Genomic DNA, 23,824 nt, shown 5'->3' on the forward strand with positions numbered 1-23,824 from the left:
ATGCATACACCCCATTTAAGAGTTTTGTGACACCTTAAACATGAAGGCTTTATTGTGGCATATGCTTTTCTGGACCAAAGCAGAAAGGTTATAGCAAGTCTGTTAGCCTTTAAGGTGCCACAAGACTCTTAGTCTGTTACAGCAAACTCGTCAAAGAGCCTCATAGCATAAGCTTTCAGGGACCAGAGTCCACGTTAAGCCTGTTAATCTTTCAAGTCCCACAAGCCTCTTTGTTGCATTTACTGCAACCGACTTACAGATGTGATCTTGTATACACTTGCTTGGCAGAAAGCCCCAGGAAGTGCAATGGGGCTTCCTTTACTCTCGCAGACTCAGGCTCGTAGCACAAACTTTCACCAGCAAGAGCAACCTTTCATAAGCCCACAAGTGCTTCTTCTACCACAATCACACCACTCATTCTCATGCTGCCACAACACACTCTTTTTTTTAATGTGCAGGTGTGTGTTTCAAATGTTATTATACGTTAAGTGTTGTGGTACTGCTTATAGATGCCCTCTCCCTTTCCCCAACCCCTCTGCCACACAAAGACCCCTCTGGGGAAACTAGGAAACCACATTTTCAACATGCAAACAAGGGCCCCTGCTTAATAATAATAATAATAATAATAATAATAATAATAATAACTTATTATTTATACCCCACCCATCTGGCTGGGTTTCCCCAGCCACTCTGGGCAGCTTCCAGCAGAATGTTAAAATACAATAGTCTATTAAACATGAAAAACTTCCCTAAACAGGGCTTTACTCATGTGATGTGCAGGGATGCCCCTAACCTATTCCCACCTAGAGAGCCCCTTAACCCATTTCCACCTAAACAGCCCCCCAACCTATTCCCACCTAAAGATTGCCCAAACCCACTCCCACCTAGAAATCCCCCTGACCTATTCCCACCTAGAGAGCCTGTTAACCCATTCCTGCCTAAAAAGCCCCCTAACCTATTCCTGCCTGGAAAGCCCCCTAACCTATTTTCGCCTAGAGAGCCCCCTACCCTATTCCCGCCTAAAGAGCCCCCTAACCTATTCCTGCCTAGAAAGCCCCCATACCTATTCCAGTTACATGCGGGGACTGCACCCCCCTTCCCGCCAAAAAGCCCCCTTTCAAGTCTCCCTCACCCAAGAAGCTGCCCTCGCCACAGCGCCCCCTACTGCGGCTCCAGAACTGCCCGCCTCTTACCTGCTCCCCACCGGCTCTCTCTACGCCTCTCGCTCAAAAGCAGGTCACTGACTGACAACACGGCGTCATGACGCACTGACGTCCGCGCCGCGATTCCGGCTCCTACCTCTCACTACCACTGGCCACTTTCATCTACGCACGCGCCCTCCTCGGGCACGTGGGGGTGTGTGTTTGCTGCCGCTCTTGTCGCGGGCGTCGGAAGGCGAGCGTGCGCAGAGAAGAGGAGGCGGAGCTGCCGGGGCTTCATGCCAAAGAGGTACGCATTAAGCGGAGAGGGTTCCACCCGAGCACACCGGTTCTGATTAGACGCCGCCATGCGCCGGATAAATATTTGCCAGGGAATTTAACTTTTAAGGACAGCTTTCTTTAACCGGATGTTTTGGATGATTCTTGAGCGGATGCCCCCCAAACATCTCGAGGGCGCAAGGTTGGAAAAGGCTGATTAAAAAGAGGCAGGTTAGAGAAAGATGTTAAACTGTTTTCATATGCCACAACTGCAGCAAGAATTTTGTTAGTGAAGAATCGGAAAACACAAGAAGTACCAACAGTGGAGGATTGGCAGATGAAGATGATGGATTTTTCGGAGCTAGCAGACCTGACTGGCAGAGTCCCCGACCAGAAGGAGTTGGAGTACCAGGAAGAATGGATGAAATTTAAAGACTGCTTAGCTAAATATGTTAAGATAACTTAATTGGAAAAAGCATGCAAATACCAGATAAGCTTAGGATTTAAATACATAAGGATAGGATTTAAGATGTTTAAAGCTAAATTAGAAAGAATAAAAGATGTTAAGTGATTAAGTTATTTTTTTTTTGAAAAAATTGATTTTGGAAAACTGTTAAAATGATATACAATGAAATTCAACCAGGGGGATTTGAGGAAGTCACTTAACAATGTTATTAAGATTGGTTTAATTACAATTACGATGTATGTTTGTTTGTCTTAATTTTTTTTGGGAAAATTAATTTTAAAAATTGGAAAAAAGAGGCAGGTTGGGGTTAGACTGAGGCCCCCTTAGGATGCGTTGCTTCGCAAAAAAATGCAATCGCACTCCACACCAAAAATGTAGCAAAAAAGTTTGATAAAAGATGGCTTTTCTCTGGGACGTCTCGCTTTCCCCCTCCCCGACCCCTCTCATACTGCAGTCACGCTTTCCTGGGAGTAAGTCTCATGGAGTAAGTCTCATTGAAATCAGTAAGATTCGCTTTGGAGTAGGCATGACTAAATTAACGACTGCAAAGCGTTGTCGTGAAAAAGAACCGATTTCCTGCTTATGGTCTTTGAATTAATTCTTTTGCGTTTCTGCTGTTTGTGCCCATGGAGACTGCCAGCTGCAAATGGGAACCAGACGTTTTACCAGGGAACCGTGGAGAGCGCAACTCTTTGTCTGCCTTATTTAGAGACATGCGTAGTACCAGGGGACGTCGCTGCAAGGAGAAGCGCCTGGCAAGGAAGCTGATGGGGGAGACCTGTTGGGCTGTTTTGCTGCGGCTGCTGGCGGAAACTTCGATCCAGTACTGCCTCTCAGATATTGCGTTGAGAACTCCACGAGGACTAGCGCCTTGGTTAATCCTCGTGGAGAACAAGATTGCTCACCACTTCTGTAACTCAAACCCAATGTATGTTAACTCAAGTCAGTTCAATGGGACTTGCACTCAACTGTCAACAGGGTGAAAATTTAATACACCTTTGGGTGACAGGCAAAAAGGTTCTTTTTCAACCAGGCCTTTTCCTGACTTGATCTACATCCTATACCCTTTTGAAAAATGCTGGCTCTTTGGGTTTTTTTTTAAATTGGGTTGTTGGTTTTGTTTTGATTTTATGTATTTGATATTTTATGTGAACCATCCTGAGACCTTTGGGTATAGAAAATAGACCGACCTTCCTGTTAATGGATAGGTGTTATTTCGAAATAATCACACTGGGCGGCGACCTAGCATGATTGCATTACAGGAAGCAGAGTTGTTTTGCTGTGGGAAGGTCAGGGTGTGGAACATGGGCGTTTACCCCCCCCCCCCCATATTTCAGTCACTAACTTGGTTATGCCCAAATAGCCTCAAAATTCAGCCCTCTAACAAGCTTTTCGCTATTGGCATGCTTGACACCTGTTTAACCATGTCCCGTAAATGCAAGGAGTGCACTTAAATACAAATAAGTTTTGTTCAGCAGCCATCCCTCAAGGCAGAGTGTGCTTGTGAAAATGCAGTACATAACGGAACCCACAACATATAGGCATATAATCTGTCACTTTCAATAGAGCAGGCTTTTGAGACACTTTGTGCTGTCATAAGTTACTCAGTGTATCTGCAAGGCTGCAATTTCATTTTGCTGCTGCTTCACTCTGTCAGCACTCCAGTCTTTTGACAGAAGTTTCTACCCAAACCATACATTTAATAAATGCAACACAACAGTGTAGTGAGAAAATATATTTGTAACAGAAATTAGACATATACATGAGTAAGGTTTGAGACTTGGGGACTGCATTTTTCCAGATTAGTTTCCAGGTATGATTGAAGCTTTCGTGTTTCTGGATTGATCGTCTTTGCAGCATTTGCCCCCATTCTTTAACTTCTTCCAATAATTGCCTTCCCCATTTTGGAGAAGTATTGGGGAAAGAATTAATGAGCAAAGTTGGGGAGGGAAGAGAGAAATAAGTCTCAATGGTTTGTTCAGACTTCTCCGGCACCTGAGTAGGAAACCCCATTTGGCTAACTACGCCCAAATCCAAATGTCTCATTTTATTAGGGAATTCTGTGCTTTAAAAACTGGTGATTACAGGTAATCATGTACATATTTAAATAGGCTGGTAATTAACAATGTAGATGAAATGGCTTGTATGATATATTTCTCAGGAATTATTTTTTCAGTCTTCAAAGTGCCAGTTAAATATGTTATGTTCACACCTTTGTTACACTAATTTCTCTTTTGTGGCTCTTACTAATGCAGTGAAATACTCATAACTGTCAAGATTTGAGGGCATTTGTGTCTTTAGAAGCCATGCCTAATCTGCAGATAAAGCTCTTTTGTTTTTATAAGTCAGCACAATCAAATTATTTTTAAAGAATTACATTGCTACAACCAATCTTAAAGAAAAGTTGTAGAGACTTAGTTCCAGAACACCACCACAATGTATACCACTTCATAAAATGTTTATTTAGGATGGTAACACAGGATAAGTCATGCAACAGCTCAGTAAAAAAGGGAATCATGTAAAGTTGATGTAGTATAGTACTTGGTGCTGCTGATTCAGGAATAAGTTTATAAAAAATCACACTCATTGTCCAAAACTGGTACATCTAGAACTGCTTGAAAGCTGAACATGGACATTACTTGTAAAAGTATTTGTATTAAAAAAAGTTGTAGACAGTTAAAAATTGCCACCTAAAGATTACTTCAATTGGACAACTATCACAGGTTCATCCTTACAGCTGCAACACTAAGGCTGCTATGAATGAAAGTAGAACTTTATGCACTCAAAAAATGAGGAACCGTTTTATCCTGAATGAAAAAATGAAATAAAAATTGTCTGCTGCTAAACCACAAAAGCAAAGAAATCTATATTAAAAAAACCTGCGTTGGCACCAAATACTCTCAAGCTGATGTATTCAGAAGGTTAAGAGAGGTATCAGACAATATGCACTGGCAGACACTATAGGAGAATGATTCTTATTTTAAAATGGAGTAATTATAACTAAGGACATTCATGAAATGGTGACATCCTACCGTGAGAATTTTGTCATTTGTAGTTTGATTTCAGTTGACACACTATGTTCAACTTTTTAGGGGGTAAATAAATACAGTGGGATGAAATTTGAAATCAAGAGAGAAGAACGGTTACCATCCATCAGTCAGCACACACCTGTGTGCACCGAAACAAGTCAGTAATTCAAAAAGAATCATTTGAAAATAAGAAGTGTTTGCACTTATTCCTGGTCATAAACAACCCCACAAAATCTCACTTTTGGAACTATTCCAATTGAAACTACACACTGAATTAAATTCACACAGTATTAAGTTTCTTTATGTAAAAAATCTTTATACATAGTAATAAAAAAAGATAAAGGCAAGATGCATCAAACAGAAGTCAGCTGGTTGTTCTCTGGTCCTATACAGCCCACCAATGATTCTTGCAAGAGACGTGGGAGACTGTCTGTTTCAAGCATCTTCACCTTTCGCTTGTGGTAAGGATTGTTCTGTCTAAGCATCCAGGATGGCAGATGCTGGCGATTAGTTTTGGCACTTACGCTGGCAAACTGAGCTTCTTTCCCTTGAGTACTAAAAAAAAGACAAAACAAGGCATTGTTAAATGCATGCATGCATCCAATTATCAACCACCAAAAAACTAATGTTATTCTGTCATGCATCACCAAGATACACTGGGTTGCACCCAAGTAAGTCATATTCAGAGAAGCCCCACTGAAGTAAAGAGGTATATTCAAAGTATGATGCACTTGGATACAAACTCACGAGGGTTTTATGGAATAATATGAACAAAGCATATACAGTGGTACCTTGGTTTACGAACTTAATCCATTCTGAAAGTCCGTTCTTAAACCAAAACCATTCTTAGACCGAAATGCGCTTTCCCTAATGAGGCCTCCCACCACCGGTGCCCTTCCACTGTTCGGATTTCATTCTTAGACCAAGATAAAGTTCTCAAACCAAGACACTTTCTAGTTTTGCGGAGTTTGTAAACCAAATTGTTCTTAAATTGGACTGTTCTTAAACCGAGGTACTATTGTACTGTCTTGTTTGATGTATTCCACCTTGCATTTTTATAAAAGTGCAATTTATAAATATTTAAGAAAATAAACAAAAAAGGAAGCTTGCTACCCCAAGGAGACAAATAGGTAAAGGAGGAGATATGGTGAGAAACAGTGACATTTAATATTAGTCGAATTTGTGAAAATTACCATATTTTTCGCCCTATAGGACGCACTTTTTCCCCTCCAAAAATGAAGAGGAAATGTGTGTGCGTCCTATGGGGCGAATGCAGGCTTTCGCTGAAGCCTGGAGAGCGAAAGGGGTCAGTGCGCACCAACCCCTCTCGCTCTCCAGGCTTCAGGAAGCTAACCGCAAGCCGTGGGAGCCCGCGGGAGTTCCCGACGGGCTCCCACGGCTTGCGCAGCGCTGCCTGCACCCCAAAGCCCCGGCGCGCTGAGGAGTCGCACCAGGGCTTCGGGTAGCTCTGCGCAAGCCGCGGGAGCCCTCCCCCGGCTTGCGCAGAGCTGCCTCTTATCCCGAAGCCCCGGCGCGCTGAGCAGTCGCGCCAGGGCTTTGGGTAGCTCTGCGCAAGCCGTGGGAGGGTGTCCCACGGCTTGCGGAGAGCAGACTGTTCTGGGGCCTGGGGTCGGGGGAAGCTCGGGCTTCCCCCGCCCCAGCCTCGGGGGGGGGGGAAATAATTCCCCCCCCTTTATTTCCCCCCCCCAAAAAAAACTAGGTGCGCCTTATGGGCCGGTGCGCCCTATGGGGCGAAAAATACGGTAATCTCTAGCCTTTTATTATTTTATAGGCATTTGTAGACTGCATTTCACCATGCAATCCCAAAGCTGGTTATATACAGCTCAATACAATTAAGCCATGTCACATTGTGCAACCCAAAGACCTATGCAAAAAGGTGACAAGGTGAAACAAACCTCGGAGGGCATGTCTGGGGCCACTACTGAAAAGGATTTCCATGCACTGCTGCCCAACAAACTACATATGGTAGCAGATCCACAAAGAGGACCTTCCCTGCAAATCTCAACACTGCGGCAGGCCTATATGGGAAGAGGTGCTACCTCTGATATTTTTATAATGTTTAAACTCTGATATTCAATGCAGTACAGTAGAACCCCGTGTTACCTACTGTCCTCCTTGAGAATGCTTTGGGTTACGAGCTCCGCTAACCCGGAAGTAGATGCTCCCAGTTGCGAACTTTGCCCTGGGATACAAGCGGAAGTTGCGCAGCAGTGGGAGGTGCCATTAGTGAAAGCACGCCTCATACTACAAGCGGTTTCGGCTTAAGAATGGACCTCTGGATTGAATTAAGTTCATAATCGAAGGTACCACTGTAGAAGAATTCCAAAGCAAACTTAAAATACATTTGCTTTGCTTATATTGGGCTGGTAATGCAGACTGCTGAGCCAGGGGCAAGATAAGGAAGAGGTGACAATACTGGATGAACTGCACCACTTTAATACAGGACTGAGCTTTGAAGGACCACTGGGTTCACTTACTCTCCCCCTGTGCGTAACAATTCCACCCTTTCTGGTTTGCAGCAAAGCTCAGCTTGCCACTCAGCCACTGTTTTTGCACATCACTTGTGCCTAACTATGGCTTTTGCTTGCCCTGCAAACCAGGACTAAAAACCACATTTCAATCCATTCTCATGTTGTTTTGCAGATAATGCTTTGTTATAAATATACTCAGATCTTGGCTGCATTTGACTCTAGCGTTATGCAACAGTGGGAAACCCCAGAGCACACCCACAACCTCCAAAGTACTGAACAGCTGTGCTTATTTGGATGAGTGACAGAGCTACAATATTATACACAGCACTATTATACTGCAGAAAGCATGTACAAGGGATCTAGAATACATAAAAACTTTAGGCCTACAGAACAGGAAGGCCGTGGCCCACTCCTTACCTTTTGTAACATACAAATAGAAGAAGTCACAGTACAGAATAGTCTGAACCACACCAGCAACGACAGCTATAAGGTCAAAGAATCCCTCAAAGTAGTAGCGCCAAATCCAGTTGATAAGGTACAAGGCACGGTACAAGCCCAAGAAGAAAAGATAGTGAGTAGTGATGGTTTCTGCCTCCCCAGTTTTACTGATCATAAAAAGTTGGGGGAGAATAGCAACGGACTCCAAGTAGATGGAGAAGGTCCACAAGATCTGAAAGAGCAAGACAAAAATGTAAAAGTGATACCATCACTTGGCAGCTTCGACGTCTAGTATGGGTCAATCCATATCAAGTGATCCAACTCTTACCTCATGCCATCCAATTATCTTAATATTCTGTACACTTGTTGAATGATCAAAACTAAGTTTAAATCTAAAATTTTAATTTTTTTATCTCATGCACTTGTGAGTTATGAGGGGTTGAAATTTCAATAAATTGACAATTTTGCCTTTGCCGGACTACACAAAAACCTTAAAAGCTCAACCCAGAATTGAGATACCTCAAAACTAAAAACAAAAATCTCTTCAGAACTTCATGGGCTTTAATATGATATGTTACGATGGACTTAGCTTAAATTTTAAATTTAAGAATTTTGAGAGATGATGGGAATAACTTTGGTAATAACAAGGAGTTCTCGCCTGCAAACCCCACACATGTAATTTTTAAACATCTTTGGGAAAGACTGGAGAGTAGCTTCTTAGCAAAATAATGGATTTTGTTGTTGTTTAGTTGTTTAGTCGTGTCCGACTCTTCGTGACCCCATGGACCAGAGAACGCCAGGCACTCCTGTCCTCCACTGCCCCCCGCAGCTTGGTCAGACTCATGCTGGTAACCTCGAAAACACTATCCAACCATCTCGTCCTCTGTCGCCCCCTTCTCCTTGTGCCCTCCATCTTTCCCAACATCAGGGTCTTCTCCAGGGAGTCTTCTCTTCTCATGAGGTGGCCAAAGTACTGGAGCCTCAGCTTCACAATCTGTCCTTCCAGTGAGCACTCAGGGCTGATTTCCTTCAGAATGGAGAGGTTTGATCTTCTTGCAGTCCATGGGACTCTCAAGAGTCTCCTCCAGCACCATAATGGATATTCATAGGTAAAGAAGAAGAATCTAAAACCTTTATAAACTGATGGCAGGTGCAGGAAAGTGTGGTATGTAATAATGTCAAAGCTATCCGCAAATTTCAAATTGCGATAGTGCAATGACTTATGTACAGGGCGGAAATTAGTAGTGGCTTGAAATAGTAAAAACCAAAGCAATACCTCTATGGAATTTTGTCCATGTTTTAAGTGTACTATCCTGAAATAGTATGTAGGGATACTTTTACTAGAAGTATATTATTTCACCTTGCTGTTAAAATAAATGCTCAATACATCCTACAATTTGATGGACATATTTAAAAGCAATCAACTACGAAATAATGCTTTATAATTATCTTTATACTGTGCTTTTTTGTTTAGCAACAGTATGCCCATTTTGTGTGTTTGTTTTCTTCTTTTGAAAACAAATAAATAAAAGAATATGGGACTGGGGCTCTCTGAACTCTAAAGGAAAGCAGAATAAAAATGTAGTAGGAAATAAGGTGGGCAGTACTGATATATGAAAGTTTTCCTGTGCATTTCATGGATCAGCTAAAATATAAGATGTATACATGTTGCCTATATTTTCCATCTCCCCTACTTTTTGACACACCCTTTAAATAATTGTAGTTCTCCTTAAATTACCCAGATGGCACCAAAGACTTCTCAACTTTTATTTGAGGAACTTAAAATTACATGAAGTGAAGGTCATAAGAGCCAGACCAATTTTTCAATGTTTTTGTTTAGTGCACTGAACACACCACAAATATCTGAGTAACTAATTACGTTTAAATAGTTAGGATTATGGTCACTGCGTTGTTCCTCAGATATAAAGAAAGTCCATCAACACACAATGGTATGAACTGGGATCACTGGATGTACTTCTAACTCCAATCCCTGTATGGTGGAGCCACCTTCTCCTGGATTAACTCAGGATTAACACCCATTTGTGCCTGAAGATCAAACTGGGGTTGAATTTTAGCATGCACCTATACATCTTCTCTCCACTACGGTTGGCTGAAATCAATCAGGCTCTCCTGAGTTGGAAGGAACCATGACGGTCATTCTAGTCTACCCCCTGCAATGAAATAATCTTTTTGCCCAACATGGGACTCAAACCTTCAGTTCTGAAATTAAGATTTTGTGCTCCACCGATTGAACTATCACAGATTCTTCGTGTACCTGCCCACTGAGCTCTCTGTGGTGTACTAAACCTAATTCTACAATGACAGAGGTGCCAATGAGCTTTCACGTGAATAATTTTGGAGCCCACGGACTCATTAAACAAAAATCCTTGCCTAAATACAGTGGTGCCTCGCAAGACGAAAAGAATCTGTTCCGCGAGTCTCTTCGTCTTGCGAAGCAAGCCCATTGACAGATTAGCGGATTAGCGCTATTAGCGGCTTTTAGCGGCTTATCGGCTTAGCAGATAAGCGGCTTAGCGGCTTAGAAAAAGGGGGGGGGAGAAAAAAAACCCCGCAGCAACTCGCAAGACATTTTCGTCTTGCGAAGCAAGCCCATAGGAAATTCGTTTTGCGAAGCGCCTCCAAAACGGAAAACCCTTTCGTCTAGCGGGTTTTTCATCTTGAGAGGCATTCGTCTTGCGGAGCACCACTGTACAGATAAGCAATTTGCACCAAATCACACACAGATTTTGATAATGACATTTTACAAGCAAGGTTATAGGAGAAGTTGATTTCAAAATTCCTAAAGAATTTTGTTGTTAACCCTGGTTGGGATTTTTCAGCACTATATGGGAGCAGCCCACCGAAGCAAAATCTAAGCCAGCCAAACAACTAGCGCCAGCTCTTTTAAGCCACTGGACCACAAAGAAATACTATATCAAACAAACTATGCAGCTTTGAGTGAAACATCAAGCTTACGATGCAGCATAAAGAACAAAGTGTTCTGTTTATTTCAGTTACCCAAGTCCTCTTTTCATTGTTTCAGAAGCCAACGCTTTATGAATAAACTAACCTCCAGGGGAGAGAAGTCATGATTGACAAGAAAAGACAGCCCACCAACTGGAACCACAAGGAACTCCACTCTGAATGTATCATGGTTTCCATCATAGGTAGCCTTAAATTTCATGTAGATCAGGTAGACTGTGGCATACGAGCAGGCAACGTAGATAAGCTGAAAGGAAAAGACCCAGATGAGTTATCAGGCTTTTAGTCTGTTTCCTCCATAAAAAGCATTTTATACATACAACAAGGAACAATGTTGACCATTGAAGCATGTTCCCCCTTCCTGCTCCCATTTGCTCAGTTACATTCATCAACATATTGCACTGTCTACAACAGGAAAGCTATTATTCATTTTCTGGGGACCGGCTCTTTTTTAACATAGAAAATGGTTACCCGGAACATAAGGAAGTACAATTCCCACCCCTCCCATACCTACCAACTGATTGATTTGGGTTCCTTCAGAAGTTTAAGGAAAGTGGGATCTTTGCCTCAAGTTTTAATGGCTTGAAAGCTACATAAATCTTGTCAATTCTAATGCTGCAGCTTCAACTATAGATGCTTAAGTTGTAAAATCTCATTGATTCTGTCCCCCTACTTACTGCAGCATTTGTGTGAGAAAAGGTGCAACTACAGTAAACCTGCAACATGTGCTCGCTTTACTCATGGGACCACAACTTTAAATAGTCATTAAAACAATCAGTCAATGGAGATCTTACTGAGCTTTGGGAAGGCAGCATAAGGGCTCTGGCAGTGTCCCAAAAGCAGCCCTCTGCCTCACTGGGGGTAGGGTCAATTTCGGGGGTTCCTGACTGTGCGCATGGACCCCTGGAACCAAACCCTTTTGTAAGGGGGTTGGGGCCACTGCACTCATATGAACAGTTCTGCACTTTGCAGTGGCTTTTCCCATACAACCTTTCTGCAATTTTCTATGGGTTCCAAAATCAGTCATTGATAAAGAAACAATAATATTTAATACAGGGCATTCCAAACTCAGCGTTGTGATATGTTGGTGAGTCGGCTGCAGTATGTAGGTGTGTTGTGCGAACGATCCCCGCATTCCTCCCGGCGCGGGAAAGGGGTTAGTTTACTAACTAAAACTGAATTGCTATGTCATGAAATGATACACGTCTAAAAAGTGTGTCACCAAGATGAAAAGTCTAGAAAGTCTGGAAAGTTAATACGTTATGGCCATCGCCTGAGGAAATCAATCATTTATTAAATCTGCATATGAGTAAAAGTGAGTTGTGAAGCAAGAACCACTTCTTAGAAGCATTTTACCCTAAAATAGTGATTGCCACGTGGAGTTTATAAATGCCTGTTTAAAATGCCTGTTTAAAATTTAAAGCTGTGGTCTGTGGGCCACCAGTGATTCATTCAGATTGATCTGTGATATATCTGTGGAGTTGTTGTGGATGTATGGTGGCACATCTATTGTATTAAATAGTCATAATGATTTTTATTGCAACTTTTATTTCCTATATCACATTTTATTGTATTGCAGTTTGTAACCTTTCTACTTACTGGGAGCAATAGGAAGCAGTGCTTATTCCAGGCATAGGCAAACTCAGCCCTCCAGATGTTTTTGGACTACAACTCCCATCATCCCGGACTACTGGTCCTGTTAGCTAAGGATCATGGGAGTTGCAGTCCCAAAACATATGGAGGGCCGAGTTTGCCTATGCCTGGATTCCATCCCCTGCTTCCTGCTCCTGAGCTGTTTTTGTGCTAGCTGGTCATTAGAAGAACTACCATTTAAGAATTGATGCTTGAGTTAGCCCTTTTCCTCTTTACTCCCTGTCCCTTTCCCCTTGTTCGTTAGATTGTAAGCTGACAGGGCAGGAAATGCCTTGTTTTAATTGATTGTATGTCAAGTACTCAGAGTATTTTCAGCTAAAGCCTGGGGTACAAATACTCTAAGTAAATGAATTAAAAATAAATTTAAATCCATACAACATCTGCACAGCACATTACAATAGCTACAGCAGCTCCACCCCAAAAAAGCATTGTGGTCTGCCAAGTCAGACCCTTGGGATTTTCAAGTGGTCCATGGGGGGGGGGGGGGAGTTTAGGAACCATTGGTATAAAGCATGGGTAGGCAAACTAAGGCCCGGGGACCAGATCTGGCCTAATCGCCTTCTAAATCTGGCCTGTGGACGGTCTGGGAATCAGAGTGTTTTTACATGAGTAGGATGTGTGCTTTTATTTAAAATGAATCTCTGAGTTATTTGTGGGGCATGGGAATTCGTTCATTCCCCCCCCCCAAAAAAAAAATATAGTCCGGCCCCCCCACAAGGTCTGAGGGACAGTGGACTGGCCCCCTGCTGAAAAAGTTTGCTGACCCCTGGTATAAAGTGTCCACTCTCAGGAGTTTCATTACACCACTGTAGTGAATATTTTAACTCATGCTGCTCTCTTCATGACTACCGAGGAGAATAGCAACCAACTTGAAATAATGGCCTGGCAACCAGGGCCAGGTAGCAGCAGATGTCATGGTCTCTCAGGGACAGGCACCACTTCAGCTAGGCAGCCTGCAGCTCCTGGTTCTTCCAGGTGACATGCATAGATTAGATTGGAAGTGGGTTCAGATCACTATCTAAATTATACACATATTCTGCTTTAGTATATTTGAAGAGTGCTTCATTGGTAGTGGGCTTGTTAATGCAAGAGGCAACCAACGTAGTTAATGAGCCTACAGTTAAAGGCAGCTCCCAGCTTCTGTTTTCAGTGCTTCCTCCAGAAGAGGTTACCTTGAGGAAACTGGGCTTCATTACGTTCATGATAAAAATACTGTACACAGACTTAATTATCAAGTGGAGAAGGCCGAGGCTAAGAAAAATTAAATGACTTGCTGAAGGTCACACAAATTGTGTCAGATGTGGAATCCAGGTCACTGCCTAACTAACTAGGCCACAGCAACCCCAGGCGAAATGTTCAAGGTTCTCCGCTCACCATCTGTAAGCATATTCTCAGGGAACTAATACTTAGAACACTTTAACAAGCGGAACCTAGTTTCTATGCACTGTAGCACACAGAAAGGACAGCATGAGTCACCATCCCAGAGGTGGTATTCAAGTAGCCAATGAGTCACAGAAAAATCCCTAGAAAGCAGTGGCCAGGATGCCAACAACAATAACATCTGGAAAGTACAAAAGCCAGGGCTAGCCTGGAGAAAACTCACCAATAATAACTGATTATGATTATTAAGACAAAAAAGAAACACGGTTTGGATAAAGTTACACTTGGGGGGGGGGAGAGACATAAATTCAAAGCAGTCCTACTAGCAGAGAAAATTAAGAGATGCTGGTTAATTTTACAGGTGAGGGGCCTGATCGGGCAATGGGGTTCTGTAGTCAATTTGACGTTTAGTGGGCCTGATGGGAGTGGGAGTCCACAACATTTAGAGGGCCACAAGATCCCACCCTTAGGCTAAACCAATTTCTTCATTGGATTTGCTAGCTGCCTTTCATTGAAATGATTGTAGGGAGGCACACAATAGCTTCATACAAAAATACAATGAATTATAGTAATGAAGGTAAGCAATATTAAAATTGCTACAGAACATATAGCAGAATTTCAAGCAACAGCAACAGTGCATCAGGGCCTGATCAATTTGGTTACTTGCAAACACTTGCACAAAAGAGGCTTCAGACTACAGCAAAAGCTACAAACAAGAAAGCAAACTTAACCTCCTGGGGTTGCCAAGGTTGCTCCTTGCCAATTCTCTTGTGCCTCCTTTTGGCATTTGCACATACACTTGCATAAGCAAGCAAAGCACACACAGCTATCTGGGTGTCACTCCCCCTGTCCCTGGGTCCGCAGATGAGAAAAGGGCAGGCTATATAAAAGATGGCACGGCCAATTCCATAGCCTCCCAGGATTTCAAGCTGCATCCCCATCATAAGTAGGGTAGACACTGGATCTTCTTTACCTTCTCCTGTCATTATGGTGGTTCTACTCCACCAAAGAATCAAAAGAGGAAAATTATTTGGGGTTGGATCCAGACTTAAGTCATGCTTGGAGTAGACACACGGGAATCAATGGAGCTTATGTTAGTCATGACAAGCTTGTCCCATTCATGGGTCTACTCTAACAATTCTAAGTTTGAAGCCAACCTTTCATCAGTAAAATGGCAGGTTCATATTTTTGTCTTTACAGACTACACAACTGGCTAATAGCAAGAGATTTGAACGAACATTCGAAAATAGTCTGGTTGTGACTAAGCACGGCTCCATAAACATTTCAGTATCATTTACTTCAAAGTAATTAAAGTTGAAGGATTTGTGGATTCTTTGCACATCATGAATAGAAAAAAAGCTGGGCAAACAGTTTTCTGGTAGACCAAATTAAAACTAGAATCAGATAGAGGATCAGCCCTTATTCTAGGGCTCACAGACACGAAGAAAGCTGTGTGAACAAGATGCAATTATGACCATTGTGTTTCCCTGACTAGACAGGGAATTTTTGACAGTTCTAAGGAAAACGAATTAAGTACAGATAAGCACTCCTCATTAGTAGCAACAAGCATTCAATGACAGTTTGAGACAAGCTTCTAATCACTTTTTTATTCTATCATCCTTTCATATGGGGTGATCCCCAAACCAGGGGACAAATCAGATCTACACATCTGTTTAGCACCAGTGGTTCTGCAGCACCAAGTGCTTCCATACCCCTCATTGGACCTGCTTTTTTATCTTTTTGTATTACAGGTGTAACTCTTTACACCAAGTCATTTTACTTAGCTCACAATTCATATAAATATTTCATAACACAACCAGCATACATTGGAATCCAATAAAAATTCAGCTGCTTGAGAGTGCATATATATCAGCACAAGTACGCCAGACTCATCCTCGAGCCCAACCAATACTCATCCCCTTCATGTATTTGTAGTCAGAATTGCATAAGCAAACATTCACATTAATATCAAAATGGAAGTCCACCAGAAACCCAGCCTTGAAAGTGGGTTTGGCTCAAGGTTGGCTTTCTCCACCACACTCTCCCAGCAACGCTTCCAAGTCAGGATTGCTGAATGCCTGCTTGTGGAGCAGCTGGTGTATTGAACTTATGGAAGTTGACTAAGAGAGCTGTAAAAAGGTCATGTGCATCCAATTAAGGCAGGTCCATTTGAGCACGTTGCCATACATTCAAGACATCCCTACTACAACACAGATTTTACCATCTTAAGAATTTCAGTTTCCATTTTAAAAGTATAACCGGGGGGGGGGGGCAATAAGGAGTGCTTCCAGGAGACACAAGGCAGAGTTCTACTGCTGTTCCGAACACCGTTCCCACTCCCCTCTAACTTGACTGTCATCCCCATCACCTTTAGTCTTCTTTCATTTCTTGAAAAGAAACCTAAAGCCAGTTTTGCAAAGCAAATAGATACTAATTAGCAAGGCACTCTGTCTGAGGACCATATACATTTCATGAACCTTTTCTTTTTCCAAAGGCCAAAGGCACTGGGATGATCACATATACACACACCTGGTTCTTCTGCTCCAAAACTAAGAAACCCCTCAAGTAAGGCACAGAGTCCTCAGAAGGTGAAGAGTCAGACGGGTGGCACATCCCATTTCGACACAAGGCAAAATGTGAAGTGCCACTCTGCCCTGTCGCTGCCACCTTGCACTGCCTGCCTCACCACCTCCACGCTCCATGCATGCTCTGCAAGATCTCACACCATTTTGATCTTGCCCAAAACCAGCACCAGTGTCAGATGTGGTGGGGCAGGCACCTACAGGGGCACTGCCTTGGGGGCTCCCACTGCCTGAGGTGGTAGCCTCACCCCACCTAAGGACTGCATCAGCCCTAGAATCAGGCATACTCCAGGGACACAAAATAGTCCCCAGCTTTGTTCCTGGTCAGATACTTTGTAGGAATTTTAAAGAACATAGTCATAGTGATAATAAAACTGGAGGAACCTGATCAAGCTATCGGAGGACAAACTAAGTTGTGGCCATCAGGCAATGCGGCAAACTGCCTCAAGAGCTGACTTCAACCCTTTCAGGCAAAACAGTTTGTCCATGTGTAAAACAGAGAAAGCTGTCATCTAGGAGTGAAACTCGTATGACTCAAGACACTGCAGATGACTGGCAATACAAAGGTAATTTATTGTGGCATTTGCAAACCTGCTTCTTCCCTACGGCTGCAACACAGTGGTTGTTGTTTTTTTAATCAGCAGACCCACGTTAACTTTAACATGAACAGGGAGAAGCACATTTGAATTTTCTTTCAGCCTTTACTCGAAATCACCATGGAGGTGAATTCATTAAGAGGTATGTGGAAAAAATTCAGTAGCCCCTCTTGCATATTGAATGTATCATACCTTCATAGAAGTGTTATAAAAAGAAATGAATGAAGTGAAGAGATCCAGGTAACGAGTGGTGAACACCAGTGCAAAGAGAAGCTGGCTTTTCCCAGATATACCTAAAGGAATAAAAAGAAGTCATGTGAGAAAGGGTATTTAAAAACCCAAGCCATACGAATTATCTTAGTTCAAACACCAAGATTCACTGCACACCCACCGCTGCATTGCAACCGAACCTTATGGTAATCTGAGCTCCAGATTCAAAACCCAGAAGTTTCATATATTGCCATCTATTGCTAGCAATTTTCTGCTACTTACCTCTTTTGCTACTATTCAGCTTTTTATTCATAACCAACAATGTACCAGGCACCATACTGAAGAGGTCAAATCATAAACCCTCTGCATAAGAGCAAAAGGAAGATTTATCAGAAAAGAAGCTAGGTTCACTGAATACTAGTCACTGGAGAGCAACAACAACAAAATGCAACAATGAAGAGAACTAGGGATAGTCCTATAGACCACTGTCACTCACAGAATGTCTTTCTATGCTCTGCCCCAGAAATGGTTCAGTAGCACTGATCAGGAATCACTGTGTATCAAAGCTGACCATCAGCTGGTTATGGGCATTTTGCCTACTCCGAAAAGTTGTTGAGCTTTTTTTTTTTTGCACAAACCACAATATAACAATATTATTGGACCTTTCAATGTCAATTCCGCATTTGAAATCCCAGTAATGTCTGGGAAAATCCAGGTGTATGGCACATGTATGCCATTTCAGTTTATTATTTTTATGTCAGCCAGAGAGAGGGTATCCCAGTGCTGTGTCCTTAGCAACCTTGGAAACCTAAACTATGGCTGGAAAGATGTGAGATCCTCTCTTCCAGGTGAGTGACTAAAGAAAGCAGTTGGGTCTGTATCAGCCTCTGCATTCATAAGACTCAATTCCATGCCCAAACTAATGGAAGATGCCATATCATCACTTGGACCCCCACCTTTCACTCAAACCCTTCTGATATTAAATAAGTATACAGTCAATTACCATCCCAGCCCAGTTCCTAGGGTCTTCCTTCTACCCAACTCCCATCACGGTCACAATGAGGCTATCTAACTTAGGCAGGGCCCACTACCAGATCTGATCCCAAACTGTGAAAAATTCCCACTGAGACATCTTCCATGCCCTATACCTGAAGAACCATCTGCATTGAGAGTCCCTCAGGCAGGACACAGTGGGTGATAACACAACACTAGACATCAATCTAGAGCACATTTACATGCTTCCTATCTCCCACTGAAGTGTGTCTATAACTGAAACTCTAATGGGCAAGTCATTAAAAAAACTCACTACAGTAAGTTCTGAGACCACGTTTTTGTAAAGATTGTCTCACTTCATGTAAAATAGGTGTTGATTACAATACATGCCTCATTACATTGTCATAATGTGGCAGCACGTGCCTATTTATTAGCTCTGCTCCATTCAGCTCAATGTGAACAAAGCAAGCAACAGAGGTTGCATTTTTCAGCAACATAAAACAAAAGCATGGATGCACTCTATGACTCAGCCTGTTCTGTCGTGCTATTTTGTCAAGGCAACTGTTTAGATACCACCTTTCTGCCAATGCATTCAAAAAATGGTATACAATCCAATATACTTGTTACAAATGGAAAAGGGAATGAAAACCAGGCACAGAGTGTCATGTAATTGTTGTAATGACCAGACTCAATGGCCACCAAGGGAGAAAGTTCTGAGGTGGAAGGAGTCAAACAGCAATTGGTGCTGGCTGAGCTAACTGACCTTGCAGTCTCTTGTTTTTCCCTCTGATGAGAAAGGGTGCTGATGGAAGCATGAGAATTAGATGTCCAATACTAAGGAAGAAGTGTTCAACAACCAAAAACTTACCACAGGTCCCAATTTTTAAGTTACAGTGGTACCTCTGGTTGCAAACAGTATCTGTTCCAGGGGTCCAGCTGCACCCCGAGGAATTTGCAACCAGAGGACCACTTCTGCGCATGCGGTGAAACCCAGAAAAATACTTCTGGGTTTGCCGCGTTCACATCCCGAAGATTATGTATCCAGAGGGATACGTAAGCAGAGGTACAACTGTACTCTTAGAGCCCTCTTGTTGCTTATAAGTACTCTTAGTGCCAGATACATTACCTTTTATTTCAGTAGCCCCATGACAGTTCATATTTGTATCATTTTAATTCATTACAATATCTGATGTCTTTTATTCAAAAGGGAAGTAGATGTTAATAATATTCCCTGTTATAATTGTTTTTCTTAAGCACTTTCCTGTGAAATGTCAGAATGTCATCTACTCTCCCTCTCTCATCTTGATGCAATTGTTTTCTGTCGATCGACAGTGCTTATTCAAAAAGAAATTGTGTTAAAGAATAAGCAAGTATCTTTGTTTTGAACATTAGCTTTTAAAGGCTTAAATTTGGGAGGCTGCGTATCTCTGCTGGTTGCCAGCATTCTCTAGAAGTAACACACTTAGACTCAATTTAACTATTTCACATTACACTAACAATGCTGGTTCTAAACAATTTTTTCTTGTCAGTCTTAGGAAGTGATAACACTAAGCCCCTAGAAGAATAAACTATTCTGGTTATGAAAGTTTTTGCATTAATTGATTTGCAAAGGATCCCTACCCAAACATGACCTCATTACATATACTCTGCTAGCTTCCTCCAACCTTCCCCCTTTGCAAGAACACCTTGAGGCAGGGGTAGTCAACATGGTGCCCTTCAGATGTTCCTGGATTTCCAACTCCCATCATTTCTGACCATTGCCTATGCTGCCTGAGGCTGATGTGAGTTGTGGTCCAAACAACTTCTGGATGACACCACACTGGTTATCCCTGCTCTGGGGCAAAATAGTAGTCAGAAAGGGTACAACCAATTGTTCCAATGATGCTTTGCTCAAAGGCACAATAAGCCGTCTCCCAACTACCCAGATCTCACTTGCTCCTTATGGGCTTGCTAGTGTTGAATGCACTATGAATACGTAGTGTTATAGGCATTCAAAATAAATATACAATAAGCTGTATGCGGGCTAGGATAGTGCATGGAACAAAGTTTAACAGTGAATGGGTAATACTCTAATAGCTATTTAATTTAATAGCTATTAACATGCTATTAAAACAGGTGCCTTTGCATATATAATTGCTCAATCCTTATCAAAAAGTGGTTTCAGTTGATTGAGGTTTACTCCCAAGCACACATGTATACATGATTGCAGCCAGTTTACAATATTTATATAAGTTTATATAAGCTTACTAAGGACTAAGCTGCCCTGTGGTCAACTAGCCTTACTTTTACGTAAGAATGCCATATCATCAAGCTGTAGGGATAATAAGACTGCTTGGTTACAAAACAGAAATATATAAAAAGTTAATGAATTCTAACTCTAAACAGTTCTGCATATGAGGGGACTCATGGTTTATTCAAACTCTGGCTACTTCTCTACAATAACTCCAGTCTGCAGCTTTAAAAAGAGCTCTATTAAATTCCCTGGAATTAGTCAACTGTGAGTGATGCATTTTGCCATCAGATAGCATTTCCTCTGCCTTACAAAGTTCACAGTTCAAAATCTACTTGGCTTGATCATAAAGACTACAAACAAAATTACCAACACAGAATCAGACTAGAATAGTATTTAGACATAAGAACACAGTTCAAAGTCAAACCATCAATGCAGGATAAACAAGGACTGTGCGTCTAAGTGAAATGTACTGAATAGCTTCAGCGGCTTAAAAAACTTGTGACTGAGCTTGCTTTCCTTTCCTCCCTTCCTTTTCCCTCACCTGTCATGTCTTGTCTTTTTAGACTGTGAGCCTAAGGGCGTGCCATCTTAAAGCAACTTACAAAAATCTATTCTGAGACTAAAATCAGGGTGTAAATGCTGTAAACAAACAGGCACACAGAAGCATCAGAGTGAGTAAATTCTCATTTCTATGTTAAAATAACAAAAATCTACCTTCAAAATAAGAGATTAAAGCAGCCCTTTTATAAACAAGTTTTGTTTTGCAACATAACCAGGGATTTCTTCAGTTGAATAAATTTCTATTGAGGAAATGACATGGGGTGCAGCAAGAATACAACTAATCTCTCTCTTCCAGGCAGCTCTGTTCACCACACCTTCTGTTAGCTGCCACGTCAGACTAGGCCAGGAATCCCAATTGAGAGCCTATTCTCCCAAGCCTTGATTCAGTCATTTGCTTCCAATTTTCAAATGCAGCTGGCAATGTAATTAAAAGAGCTTGCCAAGCTCTCAGATCAAGTCAGATCACAGGTTAACCCCTTCAATAAATAAAGGGTCTAGCATGAAAGTCTATAAACAGAGGTTCCAAGATTCAGAAGAACAACCTTGGAACTTGCAAATTATGCATAAAAACTTGCAGTTTCTGCAAAGCACTCAGAAAAAGCACAATTTAGGCTATGTCATATGTCTTCGATTTCAGAACTACTGCAAAAAGACAATGCATCTTGATTGGGATGGTAAAACTCATTTTTTCCTGCAAGTCCAGAATCTGAAAGGGAAGTTCTAGCCTCAGGAAAGCGAACTACCATCCCCTTTGCTTTAAGTCCATTCATTCTATTTGTGCACAACTGCCTCAAAATGAATACAATGTCTGAATGGTAGGACAGGGAGAGAGAGAGAGAGAGAAAATATCATACTTCCTGCAGCTCCCTTCACACTGTACCATGATTTTGCTTGGGCTTGAACGCTGCACCAGGAATTTTCTTTCACCTACTACATCATTGTGTGCTAAGAAGGCACTTAATCTGTTCATTCATCTCATTTATATTACTGTGCTCTTCTTGAAGCAAGAAAGAGATGACAAAGTTATTTGCCCTGAATATTCATCATTATAGAGGAGTTAGCAAAAAAGGTTGCCTAGATTTTGAATCATTGCAAGTCTCTACTGACTTAGCTTCAATTTCACTAGCTCTATAAAATCTCTCTACATACAACACTATTAAAAGAAAAAGAAAACCCCAAACCATTTCTGCACTTAGTTCACTCCGATGGGATCTTCATCAACAAATATATCCCATACAGAATACATATAATGAACATAAAGCCCTGTTTTCAGGATACCCTTTCAAAGATATTCATAGAGTTGCCCTCCCCTTTTTGAAAGACAGTGGCTGTAACCTCTACTCTCTAGAATTCACATCTTCCAGTGCAGTATAGGCTTACCAACTCTTTATTTGATGCAACTGCAGGAGTGGCCCCCCAATCAATATATTTTATCACATATTACATTCTTCCTCCGAGGAACTCAGGAGCAAAACACACGATATCCCACATCCTTACCCTAGCAACAACCCTGTGAAGGCAGTTATGGTTCAGAGAGGTCTAAGGTCACCTGACAAGCTCCACCAGGAATTTGAACCTGGGTGTACCTGGCCCTAGTTCAACACTCTAGCACTGAACTACACTGGCCCCACTCTGCAGTACCCCACAAGTTTTCTCTAGCAGACAATTCCACTTACTGCAACATCCCATAACATTTAAAAGAAGTCACTTCTCAGATCTCCCCCTTTAGAGGTAGGCGGCTTGGCAGGAATACCGTCCCCAAATCAGCATCACAACCCCCCCCCAAGCATTCCATGAGCTTCCACAATTACACCAAACCCTCACCAAATACAAGAGTAAGTGGGGGAACCCATCACTCCCCCCCCAAATGAGTACCCCCAAATTCCTAACCTGCTCCAGCCTCCCATAAGCTCCTCACTTACAAGAAATCTCCACCCCATCACCACCCACCCACCTCCACACCCCCAAAATTGCCCCTCATTTGACGTTCTTGACCAACTCGACACACAGGAGACAGCATTTTTTTGTGGGGGGGGGAGGGTTGGAAATCGCTCCACCTCAACATCCCATAATCAACCAAGCTTGCTCCGCCAACACACACAGAGGAGAATATGGGGGCACCCCCCCCCCAAAGTAGGCACTCCCTCCTCAGTCAGGCTCCACCACAACTGAAGGAGGCGAACTACCCCCATAAAACAGGGGGGGCATAGGGAGCACCCCATTCAAATCCCCCCTCTACTGAAGACTAGCATAAAAAAGGGGGGTGGCAAGAGGGACGCACCCTCCCCACACCAAAGTCTCTGACAGGAAACCCCATAGGGAGGAGAGAATCACAACCCCCCAAAAAAAATCTGCACCCCCAAATTTCCCCGCTCGTTTCGCAGACGAGGAGGCAGGACCACCACTCCCCCCCCCCACAGGCGAGGGGCCGAGGCGGGTTCCCCCCCCCCCCATGGCCGGGGGTCGACGTCCCTCGCGCCGCCTCAGCCTCGCCAACCGCCCGCCGAGCCCGACGCACCGGCGCACGAGCGGGTCTTCCAGATCTTGAGGAGGAGGATGATGATGGCCGCCAGGTGGGAGAGGTCCCCGGTGAGGCGGAAGACGTTCATGGCGCCGGCGGCCGCGCTGGAGGAAGAGGAGGAGGTGGTGGAGGAGGAGGAAGAGGAGAAGCGGGGAGAGGAGCCGCCGACCGGACCGAAGATGGCGAGAGCGCAGCGGACACCGAGCGACGTGGCCCGGGGACGTGGCCAGAGACAGCCAGCGCGGGCGCGGTGCACGCCGGGAGAAGTGG

The 23,824-nt window shown here is 42.9% G+C and overlaps 2 protein-coding genes across 3 annotated transcripts in view; both read right to left on the reverse strand.

Moving 5' to 3' along the window:
* Positions 1 to 1,390, reverse strand: part of DAGLB (diacylglycerol lipase beta) — a 32,326-nt gene extending 30,936 nt beyond the window's left edge. Inside the window, exon 1 of one of the 2 annotated variants that reach the window (XM_079953808.1) lies at positions 1,246 to 1,390. The gene's annotated coding sequence lies outside the window, so the exon portion shown is untranslated. Of the gene's footprint in view, positions 1 to 1,193 lie in introns of both variants that reach the window. The other variant, XM_079953807.1, reaches the window with a different exon arrangement.
* Positions 1,391 to 4,325: 2,935 nt separating this feature from the next.
* Positions 4,326 to 23,824, reverse strand: KDELR2 (KDEL endoplasmic reticulum protein retention receptor 2). The gene is made up of 5 exons (XM_079953987.1): positions 23,552 to 23,824; positions 17,229 to 17,329; positions 10,914 to 11,072; positions 7,823 to 8,075; positions 4,326 to 5,468 (listed from the first exon to the last, which is right to left on the reverse strand). Exons 1-5 carry the CDS (start codon positions 23,640 to 23,642, stop codon positions 5,434 to 5,436), a joined length of 639 nt encoding a protein of 212 aa, XP_079810113.1. The 5' UTR covers positions 23,643 to 23,824; the 3' UTR covers positions 4,326 to 5,433.

This window comes from Podarcis cretensis (genome assembly GCF_951804945.1).
Source record: "Podarcis cretensis genome assembly, chromosome: 14".
NCBI classification, from domain to species: domain Eukaryota; kingdom Metazoa; phylum Chordata; class Lepidosauria; order Squamata; family Lacertidae; genus Podarcis; species Podarcis cretensis.

Excerpts from the sequence above, each read along its gene's own strand:
- KDELR2 (XM_079953987.1), bottom strand. The coding sequence starts at position 23,642 with ATGAACGTCTTCCGCCTCACCGGGGACCTCTCCCACCTGGCGGCCATC. Across the intron at positions 17,330-23,551 it reads GAAGACCCGCTCGTGCGCCG|GTATATCTGGGAAAAGCCAG; the intron begins GTGCGTCGGGCT and ends TTATTCCTTTAG. Across the intron at positions 11,073-17,228 it reads TTTATAACACTTCTATGAAG|CTTATCTACGTTGCCTGCTC; the intron begins GTATGATACATT and ends TTTTCCTTTCAG.